Source organism: Arvicanthis niloticus, chromosome 22 (assembly GCF_011762505.2).
Source record: "Arvicanthis niloticus isolate mArvNil1 chromosome 22, mArvNil1.pat.X, whole genome shotgun sequence".
Lineage (NCBI taxonomy): Eukaryota > Metazoa > Chordata > Mammalia > Rodentia > Muridae > Arvicanthis > Arvicanthis niloticus.
Window position 1 is genome coordinate 39496151 of NC_133429.1, and position 12058 is coordinate 39508208.

At 45.3% G+C, this 12058-nt stretch overlaps 2 protein-coding genes across 3 annotated transcripts in view; one reads left to right on the forward strand and one right to left on the reverse strand.

The window, feature by feature from the left end:
* The window catches only part of Mdm2 (MDM2 proto-oncogene), a 23812-nt gene extending 20114 nt beyond the window's left edge, over positions 1 to 3698 (reverse strand). The window contains exons 1-3 of one of the 2 annotated variants that reach the window (XM_076920305.1): positions 3553 to 3698; positions 2934 to 3008; positions 2700 to 2784 (exon numbers count right to left, since the gene is read on the reverse strand). In XM_076920305.1, the coding sequence (XP_076776420.1) occupies positions 2700 to 2780 (81 nt within the window). In that variant the 5' untranslated portion in view covers positions 2781 to 2784; positions 2934 to 3008; positions 3553 to 3698. The remainder of the gene's footprint in view (positions 1 to 2699; positions 2785 to 2933; positions 3009 to 3552) is intronic. The other variant, XM_076920306.1, reaches the window with a different exon arrangement.
* Positions 3015 to 12058, forward strand: part of LOC143436224 (uncharacterized) — a 27925-nt gene continuing 18881 nt past the window's right edge. The window contains exons 1-2 of the mRNA XM_076920309.1: positions 3015 to 3981; positions 4277 to 4401. Of these exons, the coding sequence (XP_076776424.1) occupies positions 3051 to 3761 (711 nt within the window). The 5' untranslated portion in view covers positions 3015 to 3050 and the 3' untranslated portion in view covers positions 3762 to 3981; positions 4277 to 4401. The remainder of the gene's footprint in view (positions 3982 to 4276; positions 4402 to 12058) is intronic.

A 12058-nucleotide genomic window follows, 5' to 3' on the forward strand; every position in this document is an offset into this window, starting at 1 on the left:
CCGTGCAGGTACAGAGACTGGAAGTCAGGCCCTCTGAGGAGTAGTCATGCTCCTAGCTGCTTAGTCATCTGTCTCTATCAGGACAGTTATCTTGTATGGCTCTACTGTTACAATAGTTGTAGTTCACAAGGTGTTAGCCCTTTGTCTACACGGCTAGAATGTGGCCTCATGACCCAGTGTGAGGACAAACAAGCTTAACGCTACCTTTCCATAGCATTTAGTTCTTTTTTAAAATACCACTAAGTGCTTCAAGGACAGTAAGTACACTGAGTTGACTAAGCTGAAAGAATGTTTGGAACTGGGATGGAAGGCATGTGACATGACTATGCTCTTTGTATCTGCAAAGCTCAACTGTTTTAGTTTGACACCACCACACAAACCATCATCTTTGTGGGTTTTTTTTTTTTTTTTTTTTTTTTTTTTGTATTTTGAAGACTTTTATGTATAATTTTATGTATATGTATTTCATCTGCATGTATATAAGTGCACCATGTGCAAACAGTGCTCTTGAAGGCTAAAAGAGGCCATTGGATCCTCTGCAACTAGAGTTACAAGAGGGCTGAGCCACCTTATCCGTTCTGGGAATCAAACCTGGGTCTTCTGTAAGAACAGCAAATGACTTAGCTGCTACGCCCTCTCTCCAGTCCCAATTTTTTTTTTTTTAAGACTACTTTCAGCACAGTTTTAAAATGCACTTTTTAAAAGTTATTTATTCCTGAAGAACACACAAACCAAACTGGTTATCCAATACCAAATGATCAGCCCTGAAAACATACATACAAATGACATTATTCAGACTGAACAGGTTGTATCTGGGAATGTAACATGTATCAGGCATGTAACAATGAAAAAAGTCATGAAAGAGAGAAATGCGTATATTGGAGGCTTTGTAGGAAGGGAAAAGGAGAAATTGTATAATTTCAAAAATAAAGAAAAAAGTTATAAAGGCTTTGTTATTTATGTATTAGTGCTCTGTCTGTATACACACTTGCACACCAGAAGAGGGAGGGCATGAGATGGTTGTGAGCCACCATGTGGTTGCTGGGAATTGAAAAAGGACCTCTGGAAGAACAGCCTCTTAACCTCTGAGCCATCTCTCCAGCCTATAGAAATCAGTTTTAAAAAAGAAATGAAAACCAAAAAATGGTATTATGAACCTTATTATCATATTAAGTAATTCACTCTAAGATTTGAAAATCACTATTTAATCTTTAATTTCTTCATGTAACATATTTAGAAGTCATACTAGTCTTCTCCTTAGTGTATCAATTTTAGCCTACGGACTACTCAAGTAAGAAGTTCTAAATTTTTACATATTAACTCAAATATAAACTCTACAATGGAAAGCTAGTTTCTTACCAAAGCTTACAAGAGTTGGTTTTAAAAACTACTGTAAAAAGACAACACTTTGTAATCTCATACTTAACAAAGACAGTTCTGAGTAAAGATCTACATGGAAAAGTTTTTTAAAATGCTACATGAAAATACTTTAAATATGTGCATAATCTTGAAATGGAAGAATTCCTCCAAAGCATTATAAGAAAAAATTATCAAAATTAGTAAATTTGACTCTATAAATATCCTCAATGGGGAAGAAATCAAGTTATAGTACTTGTAAAAACAATTTCTTAGGTTAACTATACTTGAAAGAGAATTACAAAAGCTACTAAAAATATGTGAAAGAATTGGGGGTGGGGAGGAAGCAAGTGGGAGAGTAAAGAGAGACAGATACTGGGCAAGCCCAGAACAAACAGTCTGCTTAACTGGAGATCTGGGATATGTCCACTGAAACAATAGTACAATCACCCACAGAGTAGGAACAGTGAGAACTGACTGACAGTTTTACAACCTTTTATAAAGAATTAGGATTGTGAAGATTTCTAACCAAAAAAAATGTTAAAAGTTTAAAGAAATGGAAAATCACTTAACTTGCATACATGTATTTTTCACAAATATGTACAAAATTACATCAAAAAGGAAAAGAGGCAGCTGGTAATCCTCACGGCTGGCAGGAGTGAAGACTGCCACAACCTTGCTGAGCAGAGTTAGCAGTCTGCCATCAAATGTGCTTACTCAGAACTTAGGTTTCTATTCCCCTAGCTTCTGTACAGAATAACCACACCCTTATTTTATTCAAAAATATAGGCAACTTTTACATCTACCAGTGGTCATGCGACTAAGAATGTAGCTCAGCTCAGTGGTACTGTACTTGCATACACACACCCCCAAAGGCTGGGGTGCAATCATATTAGCAAATCCTATGCAGCTATTAAAAGTAATTTTGTAATTTACTGACAAGCTGTGGAACACCTTTATATGCTACTGTAAAGTAAAAAACTTAAGAGATACAGAGCAAAGACTGGAACTTTATATATTTTATGCATTCCTCTAATAACTACAATCCTTACAAAAAGCACAGATATGACTTTCAGATTACCATGTAGAAAGCTAAACAGCGGGAGAACATCATGTCAAACGGCAGCATCCACACCTGACCTTCTTTCTAAAGCCTTCATCAGGTGAAGGACTATAGAAACACAGGTCTAAGTGAGCACTCTCTAATACAATTACAACCAAGAAAGTTAAGAGTTTGTAGGTAAACACTTAAAGGACTGTGTGATGATTCGGGTTTAAATTTTGTTTCCTCCATTACCTGGTAAAACAAGCTATTTTTACACACTCAAGACAGAAATACCAACCAGAGTCTCTTGTTCCGAAGCTGGAATCTGTGAGGTGCTTGCAGCACCCTCGGCAGACACAGACATGTTGGTATTGCACATTGGCCTATAAGTAGAAAAGAAACAACAACACACACGATAAAAACTTGAAATAGCAAAAAAAAATAATCTGCGAAAAGGACAAAGAAAGGCATTTACGGAGGAGACAGGGAACGTCTTTCAACTGCAAAACTACCGCAGCGAGCTGTTCCTTACCTGGAGGCGCGCGGGGAGAAGCGCGGGGGATCGGAGAGGTCCCTGGGGTGTCCGTCTCCGCTCGCCAGCAGACCGCTGCGGAAACAGGGCAGGGTTTAAATAGCCCCAGCTGGAGACATGTCAGGACCTAGCTCCTCCAACAGCCGACGCCGAACGTGTCCCAACTTGACCAGACCCACAGGAAGAGCTGAGTCAACTTGGCGCAGCCCAGTCCCACCCTTCCCGGAAGCCGAGTGCGGGCGAGACAGGAAGCAGGCACCTGTTACCTCCCCGACCCCTGCCGTGAGCCCGGCGCGACCCCGGAGCCGCCCCCCCCCCCCCGGGCGCGGGGCCTGCCGGGAGACCCCGGCTCTTTTCCCCTCCCTCCATCCCCCCGTCACCCTTTCCCGCGCGTGCGCCGTGTTAACCGAGACATCGAGACATTTCCCCCCCCCATCCACACGGCCAGACAAGGACATCAGGGTCCCCAGCACCGGTAAACGGTCGCCCAGCCTCGCGCCCCGAGACCCCCGCGAGCCGAGCCGAGCTGCGAGTAGGCCCCGGAGGACACGGGAAGGAGGGCATGATCCGGACTCCCCGCCGCCCAGCCCCGCACAGAGCATCGCTCTCGAGCTAGTACCTGCTACTCCCCGCGCATCCTCCGACCCTTCACAGGGAGCCCGGAGGCCCGGCGGCCAGGGCCTGAGCGGCCATCTCGCTCGGGAGTTTGAACGAAGCGACCGCAGTCCCGGACGCAGAACACGGCCGCTCCTAGGCTACCCCGGCTTCGGAGGCCCGGTTAACAAAGCAGAGTTCTGTGACGAGCGCCCCCTACCGACGGCGGACTGAGCTCCGGAAGCCTCGGGCCATCCGGGCAACGGAACGCGCGCGCCCGGCGCCGCTTCCTGGACCAATAGGGGCCAGGGGGCGGGGCTCAGCAGCCAAGCGGCGAGTGAGCGAGCCATCCGGAGCTGCGGGTTGTGTTTACCAATTCAAACCGCAGTAGTAACTAGGCAAATTCATATCCGACTGTTGCCGCTACCGAAACGGAAGCAAGAATAACAGCTGGGTAGTATTTTTAAATCCATCCCGCCAGCAGCTGAAGTTGTATACAAATGAGTTATTTTCAGACTTTAAAAATAAGCAAGATGGGGATACAGGGCTGGGGAGGTGGGGAGCCTACCCGCTTAGAGGAGGGGAGGGGGTGACCGGGATGGGAACAGAGAGCGGGATGTAAAGTGAATAAGTAAATAATAATAAATTAAAAGTAAAAACAGGGCTGAGGAGATGACTCCGGGGTAAAGAGTGCATACTGTTCCTTTAGGTTTTCAATCACCAATGCCACACAAACCCTGTCATTCCAGGGGACCCAACACACTCTTCTGGTCTCCATGGGCAACTGCATTCGTGTGCATGGACATACGCATAATTAAAATTTAAATTAAAAAAATTAAAGCCTGTTAAGGATCCATGACACCCCGGACTCAAGGTATGTAAAAGCAAAGAGTGGTTTTTTTCTGCGTAAGTCCAGCATTCTGGGGTCTCCCCATTACCAAGATAGACACCCAAGTGAGCGTGCAGGCCTGATTTAAAGCACATTAGGGGATTCTGGGGTAGATGACCTCTATTAATCTATTGGGTCCATCATTAGGAACATTCCATTCCCGGGGTGAGAGGGCTGGAAACTCTTGGCTAAGGACCTCTGGAAAGTGCTGCTGGTCCATTGTCCTTGCCTCAGGCCAGGTGGCATGGCCTGGACTTGCCTGGAATTGCCCAGTTCTTGGAAACAGATTTAGGCCTAGTCTCCTTTAATTGCCAATTTGAAGCCTGTCAGGGAATCAGCCTAGCCTTCTCAATACATACTCTCCAGTGTTTACAAACCTTCTAATTGGTAGTTATCATGAGGGCCCAAGATAGCATTCTAAGAGGAATTGGGCCCTGACGCTGCTGCTTTCAGTGATGCAGACGCAGGTAAAAAGAAGAAATGATGATGAGGCCAGATGGAACAGTGCACATCTGTAGTCCCAGATACAGAGCAGCAGCTAGCTGGATCCTCATTAAGATACATCTAAGAATGGAGGGTGTTTGGCACTTATCGATCCAAAACCCCAGATCTTAAAAGACTTAAAACCAGAGATGGTGGCACATTTGTACAGTCAAAAGATAATCAAGAAGCTGAGGCAGGAGGATAGCTTGAGACAAGCAACTTAAAGCTAATTTGGGTAACATTGATAACCTACCTAAAGAAGAAAAGAAAGGTCCTTTGGTCCTTTTGCTTTCAACTTATTACTGATAGCCTTCATTCCCCTAGCCTTTTCCCCCTTAGGAATGGAATAAATATTGATTTTAAATTTAATAACCTTGAACCAGGCATGGTGGCACAGGCCTTTAACCCTAGCCATAGAGACAAAGAGACAGGTAAGTTCAGGATAGTGAGTCTGCAAGTCTACATAATGGGCTCCAGATCAGCCAGGACTACATACAGAGACCCTGACTCAGAATAAAACCTTGGGAGACGAAGTAACTCAGTTGGTAGTTGGCACTTAGCATGCATAAAGCCCTGGGTTCCCTCCCCAGCACCACGCAACCAGGCATGATGATGCACACATGTACTCCCAGCACTTAGGTGGAGACAGGAAGATCAGAAGTTCAAAGTCATCCTGAGCTACAGTGAGTTTGAGGCCAGCCAAGATAACGGGATCCTGTATCAAAATAACTCCCTCAGCATTCTTAACCTCAGGAACGGGGTGTGGCTTTTAAGTCATGCCTTTATCAAATCAAACACAATCAGATTTCTGATTGTCGGGACTCTATACACTGGATGAGTGAAAACCTCAAGCTGGGTGTGCTGTCACATGCCTGTAATATCAGCACAGCACATTGAGAAACCTCAAGTAATAGAAAAAGTGTGTGTGTGTGTGTGTGTGTGTGTGTGTGTGTGTGTGTGTAAAAGCATAAAATTCAGGGCCTGGTAATACATGCTTGTAAATCCTGGCATTCAAGAGACTGGGGCAAGAGGAGGAGACCCAGGCCAAGTAAAACACAGACTGGCCTGGACTATCTATCAAAATTACATCCCAAAACAAAACACTGTGAGGGGTTTGGTAGGGGATTTAATCCCCACCAAAGGCTTGCTGGTAATACCTATGGTTATGATTAGTGTGCTTGTTTATCCTGTAAATTCCTGGTTTTAATCATCACTCTCAAGAACTTAGTACTCCATGTTTATGGTGTATACAAGGATACACCAAAATATGCCTTCCCAAAACAGATTTCATGTCATATTTTGAGATGGCTTCTTGGGCTGGTAAGATGGCTCAGCAGTTAAGAGCACTGACTGCTCTTCCGGAGGTCATGAGTTCAAATCCCAGCAACCACATGGTGGCTCACAACCATCCACAATGAGATCTGATGCCCTCTTATGGGATGTCTGAAGAGACCTACAGTGAACTTACATATAATAAATAAATTAACCTTTAAAAAAGAAAGAGATGGCTTCTTGAAGGGCAGACACAAGTATCCCCCTGAGAGTCATCCCCCTTTTAATATATGTACATCTATATGCATTAGTACGTGGCAGACAACAGGCAGTGGCATTATTTGCTGGGACATGTCTGCCCAAGACAATCTACATGAGGCCATTTCACAGCTCTGGAAACTGAGGATCCTTGCTCATACTGAGACTGCCACAGGCCATCACGGCTCTTCTGAGGACAATGCTAACATTCCAGAGTCTTTGCATAGCAAGACAACGTTTTAATTCTCCCCACACCCCCACCTGTTGGCCACCTACTTCTAGAAGCCCCAAGTGCCCCCCTCTGTGTGTGTGTGTGTGTGTGTGTGTGTGTGTGTGTTTCACGATATTAGACCAGTTCAATTTCTGAGTCCTTTGAGTCTTACACTTTGTGATGCTTATTTTTTAAAATATTGTTCTTTTTGTTTTACTTTTGGTTCAGAGGTTTTGGCTTCTTTGAGACAGGATATCACTATGTAAAATAAATTGGCCTTGAACTCGGGAAGATCAACTTGCCTCTGTGAGCACCACCACACCTGGCTAGTAATGCTGTTCTTAATGCCACATCCCTGCTGAGAGATGAGGACACTTGAATGCCTTTTCAATTGTGTGTGTGTGTGTGTGTGTGTGTGTGTGTGTGTGTGTGTGTGTGTGTGTGTGTTAGTGCTGAGCTACACAGTTCTTGGCCTGAGGATTCTCCTTAGAGCAGTGTAAACTCATTTGACATCATTTACCATAGAAGCTCTTAAAGACCTGTCTTAGTTACCCTTCTATTGCTGACGAGAGATGCCATGACCAAGGCAACTCATGAAAGAGAGCATTTAACTGGGGCGTGTGTGCAGTGTCAGGGAATGGGGGCACGAGCAGGATGGTGGGGAGCAGGGCAAAAGGCAGGCAGGCATGCACTGCAGCACTAGCTGAGGGTTTACATTCTTATCTACAGTTTGGAGGGAGGGAGGGAGGGAGGGAGGGAGGGAGAGAAAGAGAGCCTGGCTTGGGCTTTTGAAACCTCAAAGCCTACCCCCAGTGACACACCTCCTAATCCTTCCCAAACAATTGCACTAACTCCTGGTTTTCAACCTGTGGGTTGAGACCCCTTTGAGGGTCAAATGACCCTTTTATAGGACTCATCTAAGACCATCAGAAAACACAGATATTCACATTACATGGGGTAAAACCTTTTTTTTTGTTTGTTTTTTGGGGTTTTTTGTTTGTTTGTTTGTTTGTTTTGTTTTGAGACAGGGTTTCTGGAACTCACTCTGTAAACCAGGCTGGCCTCAAACTCAGAAATCCACCTGCCTCTGTCTCTGCCTCCCAAGTGCTAGGATTAAAGGTGTGCACCACCACTGCCCGGCAGGGGTAAAACCTTAAAACTAAAAAAGTCTGTTTCCCAAGGAAGCAGATTGGGCTCCTCAGAGCTACTGAGAATTGGCTGTCAATCGATGATGGCTCTGACAAGATAAGCTCAGAGCTGAGTCAGTTCCTGGAATGTCCCCAAGGCCTCACCAAATACAGTGACACTAACTAAAGCAACAGACAATCAGAAACCGGCCCATGTAACTTCCCGGAACTCACCAATGAAATTTTAGATTACCTAACCTTTGCTAAAGTCCCCCTAGTTCCCTATTTAAAAAGAAGCCTGTGCACCTTTGTCTGGGGTTGCCATTTTGAGGAATGGTTAACCCCTGCATGCTGGGTAATTTCTGCAGAGTAAGGGCTCTTGGCATACTACTTGATTCTGGTGTCTTCCTTCAGTGATTTTTTTGGACGCTAACAAAATTGTAGATATGAAATAGCAGCAAAGGGCTGGAGAGATGGCTCGGGGGTTAAAAGCACTGACTGTTTGCTCTCCAAAGGCCCTGAGTTCAGTTCCCAGCAACCACATGGTGGCTCACAACCATCTGTAATGGGATCTGATGCCCTCTTCTGGTGTGTGTCTGAAGACAGCTACAGTGTGCTCACATACATAAAATAAATAAATAAATCTAAATAAAATAAGTAAAGTAGCAGCAAAAATAATTTTATGGTTGGGGGGGTCACCACATGAGGAGCTGTATTAAGGGGTCCCAGCATTGGGAAGGTTGAGAAGCACTGCTGTAACTGGAGATCAAGCCCTCAAACAGATGACCCTATGTACAGGGCCATTCTCATTCAGACCTCCATGGAGAGAAACGGGAACCACAGAAGTCATCTTTTGAAGAAACAATGTCTGTGATCTCTGGTATGCCCTATAAATCCAAGACATACAATCACACCTCAAGGGAAAGGTGCTGAAGGCGCAGAAACCTAGCGAGTGCAGGCAGCCTCCTTATTTCTGAAGACAGAAAAGCTGCTGGGGTTCCCCCCCCCCCCCAGACCAATCAGGCCCTGGGAAGGAAGGCAGTTGGATAACACAATTGTGATTTTCTTCTGGGCTCGGTGGTATACTGTCCCAGACCGCTCTGCTGCTCCGGTCTGTGGGGTCAGGGTCTAGAGAGAGAGAGAGAGAGAGAGAGAGAGAGAGAGAGAGAGAGAGAGAGAGAGAGGATAAAGGGGAAGAGACTCGAAGAATGGAGACAAGACAGAGGTTCTGATCGAGTCTCAAGTCTCGTTTATTCTCTCTCTCATTGAAGGGAAGTCCAGGGTATTTATACGCTTTTGCCACGTGCCTTGTAGGCGTGGATACCACGTGCCTTGCAGGTGTGAATATCACGTGGATAGCACATGCACGGCATGCCTTGCAGGCATGGATACCATGTGGGCCTTGCAGCTGGGGGCACTAAACAGCAAAACAAGCTATGTGGGAAAAACAAGATGTTTATCAGAGTGTGCTCAGCTGTTGCAGGCTGTTGAAAAACAAGTCTCTTGTAGGGTATATGGCTCGATGGCTGCAAAGTTGATAGCCGCTTTCTGCTAGAAGTTGGCTCCCAACAGTATACACTTGTAGTCTCAGCCACTTGGGAGGCAGAATGTTTTCCTGTGCTTTTCCTCCACAAGTAACATGTTCACCCAATCACCATCTTGGAATAGAGGGGGTCACCGTGGCCTGGTAGCTATGGCAACTAATTGAACAGAATAATACAGAAGTCTTAAGGTCGGTAATAATACCAGTGGACATATGGATACTCCTTAGTAGACAGGAGGATAGGAGGATCTTAAGACCCCTCAGGTGGGGTTCCAGCCATTACCTCTTCTTTTTCTCTCCTCAGCAGCAAGTTACTTAGAGAAAGGCTAGAATATACAGTATACGTCTTAGTTAAGGTTTCTATTGCTGTGATGAAACACAATGACCAGAAAGCAAGTTGGGGAGAAAAGGGTTTATTTGGCTGACACTACCATAGCTCATCACTAGAACTCAAGCAGGGCAGGAACCTGGAGGCAGGAGCTGATGCACAGGCTATGGAGGGGTGCTGCTTACTGGCTTGCTCCCCATGGCTTGATCAGGCTGTTTTCTTATAGAACCCAGAATACCAACCAAATGAGGGATGGAACCACCCACAAGGGCTGTACAGTAACGATGCTGGTTTTTTTGGGGGGTGGGAGGGAGGGGCACTTATTCTCCTATAAGTAACCCCTCACCCAAGTTCTATAAGTAAACACAATAAAGTCATTGTGCCAAGTTGGATTGTGTGGTGCTCAATATGAGGAGGTAAAGCAGCAGTCCGGTGGACTTGAAAGGAAGATGGCCCGTCTTTCTTCTCAACAAGGTTGACCAGAAGGACCTCAAGGTCATGATTGAGACTCTAGCAGAAGGGAACGCATTAGACAGAAGCAATATACTATTTGGAGATCTAAACACGATAGAACCTGAGAGAGAGAGAGAGAGAGAGAGAGAGAGAGAGAGAGAGAGAGAGCCATGAAACGGTGGGGGAAGATCAGAGGAGCCTCTTCAGAGAACCTCCTTGTCCCCTTCTTTTAATGTGTACTCTTTTAACGTGCAGAGCCGTAACTGTAGTGAGGCTGTACAAGAGACTGGTCACGCCAGTCTATTCACTGACCATAACAGGACTTGTGTTTTTTACCCCAGAGAAAGCCTGCATGGACATGTTTGTACATGTTTCCTCCTGAGGGTGTTAGTCCCTTTGGGAGGCAGAGGTCACTGTCTGGACTTGCTGAGTCACCCAGTCAGCCGGAGAGACCTGGACTCAAGCACAGTCCTTCCCTCCAGCCACCCCCACCCAAGGAATGTGAAGAGTTCCTTTTTCTTTCAGGACCTCCACTCAGACAAAACTCTGATTTTGTGGTTTTACCACAGAAAAGAATTCCAGGCTGGAGCTGGGCATATTGTCAGTTTTATTATCGACACTTTTAATATCTCACGCAAGGGTTAACTGGAGAGTAAAGTCCTTCCTCCCCGACTCTGCTTGAGCCTGTTCACTTTCCTATATAATTGTTCTGTCTGATGTTTCCTTCACATGTTTAGCGGCTACAGCTTCCATTATTGACAAAGGCAGAAATGAAAACAGTTACAATGACAGGCTGAGATGAGAAAGCCACACAGAATATGTCCTCTCAGAAAGGGTAATTCACGTGTTGCAAGCTGCTAAGTCACCCAGATCTTAATGTTCTGATCTTCAGACATCAGTTTTTCTTCCTTTTAAACAGGCGTCCCCTCCCTGGATCTCTAACTGCTCGATTAAAACCAGCAGAGCCTTGCCAACCTCTCAGATAAGTCTGAGGGTGAGTTTCACTCCTGAGCCATGTTTCTGGTTACACATTTCATGTATCTCTTCCTCTCAGTCCTCTCCTATTTAAAAGAATTTACTAAGCGACAAAGCAACATCAAATACTAAAGTAAATTAAGTAAAATCTGCGGGAAGTTCATAGTTTTGCTCTAGGCACTAACCTAGGGCCTAAGGGACCAAACCAAGAGAGAACGAGATGCCTGTCATGGAGCTTCCCTTGCCTGTCTCAGACTCTGTAACCAACTAACTGGGCAACTGGCCAGGCTGCGGCCAATACTTTTGCCGCCTGGGTTTCATTTTGTTTCCTTACAAATGTTGTTTATTGATGTGTGCCTTGGTAGGAATGAATACAATCCAGAGACTCTGGTGTCCCTCTCTTAGGCTAGCAGCAATTAAAACTGGAATTTCCCCAGGAGTCTCATGCTGAAGCCTTGGGTAGTTGGAGGTGGAGCTTGTCTCTGGAAAACAGATTTCACTGTTCTGACATGTTCTCACCGTCTTGTCACGGGTGGGACAGGAACACAGACAGTAATGGGTGGTGATGGGCAGCACTCCACCCTGACTACAAGGACTGCTTAGCCGTCCCCTTGCAGTCTATTTAAACTTCATGGCAGGACCTCAGACATCTTAGACGGTCACTGAGTCTTTACATTGGTTTCTCTTGCTAATGTAGCCACATCGAATAAAGCCCCACACGCCCTGCATCCCTTTTCCGGTTTTCAACGCTACTTGTCTCTTTAATTGACCCACTGAAGATGTATGGCTGAGCCTACATAAGGAGCAGGCCCTTAACAGAGCTGACTCCATTTTTGTAATAGGAAAGAAAACAAGTTTGGACATGTTTTAAAGTATTGTGATAATCAAAAGTTCACCTGCGATGAAGTCAGATCCCAGAGATAACCAGACACAACTGGTTATCTGCCGTGCACGTCAGAAGTAACCCCAATTCAAGCATAAAAATTTAATTT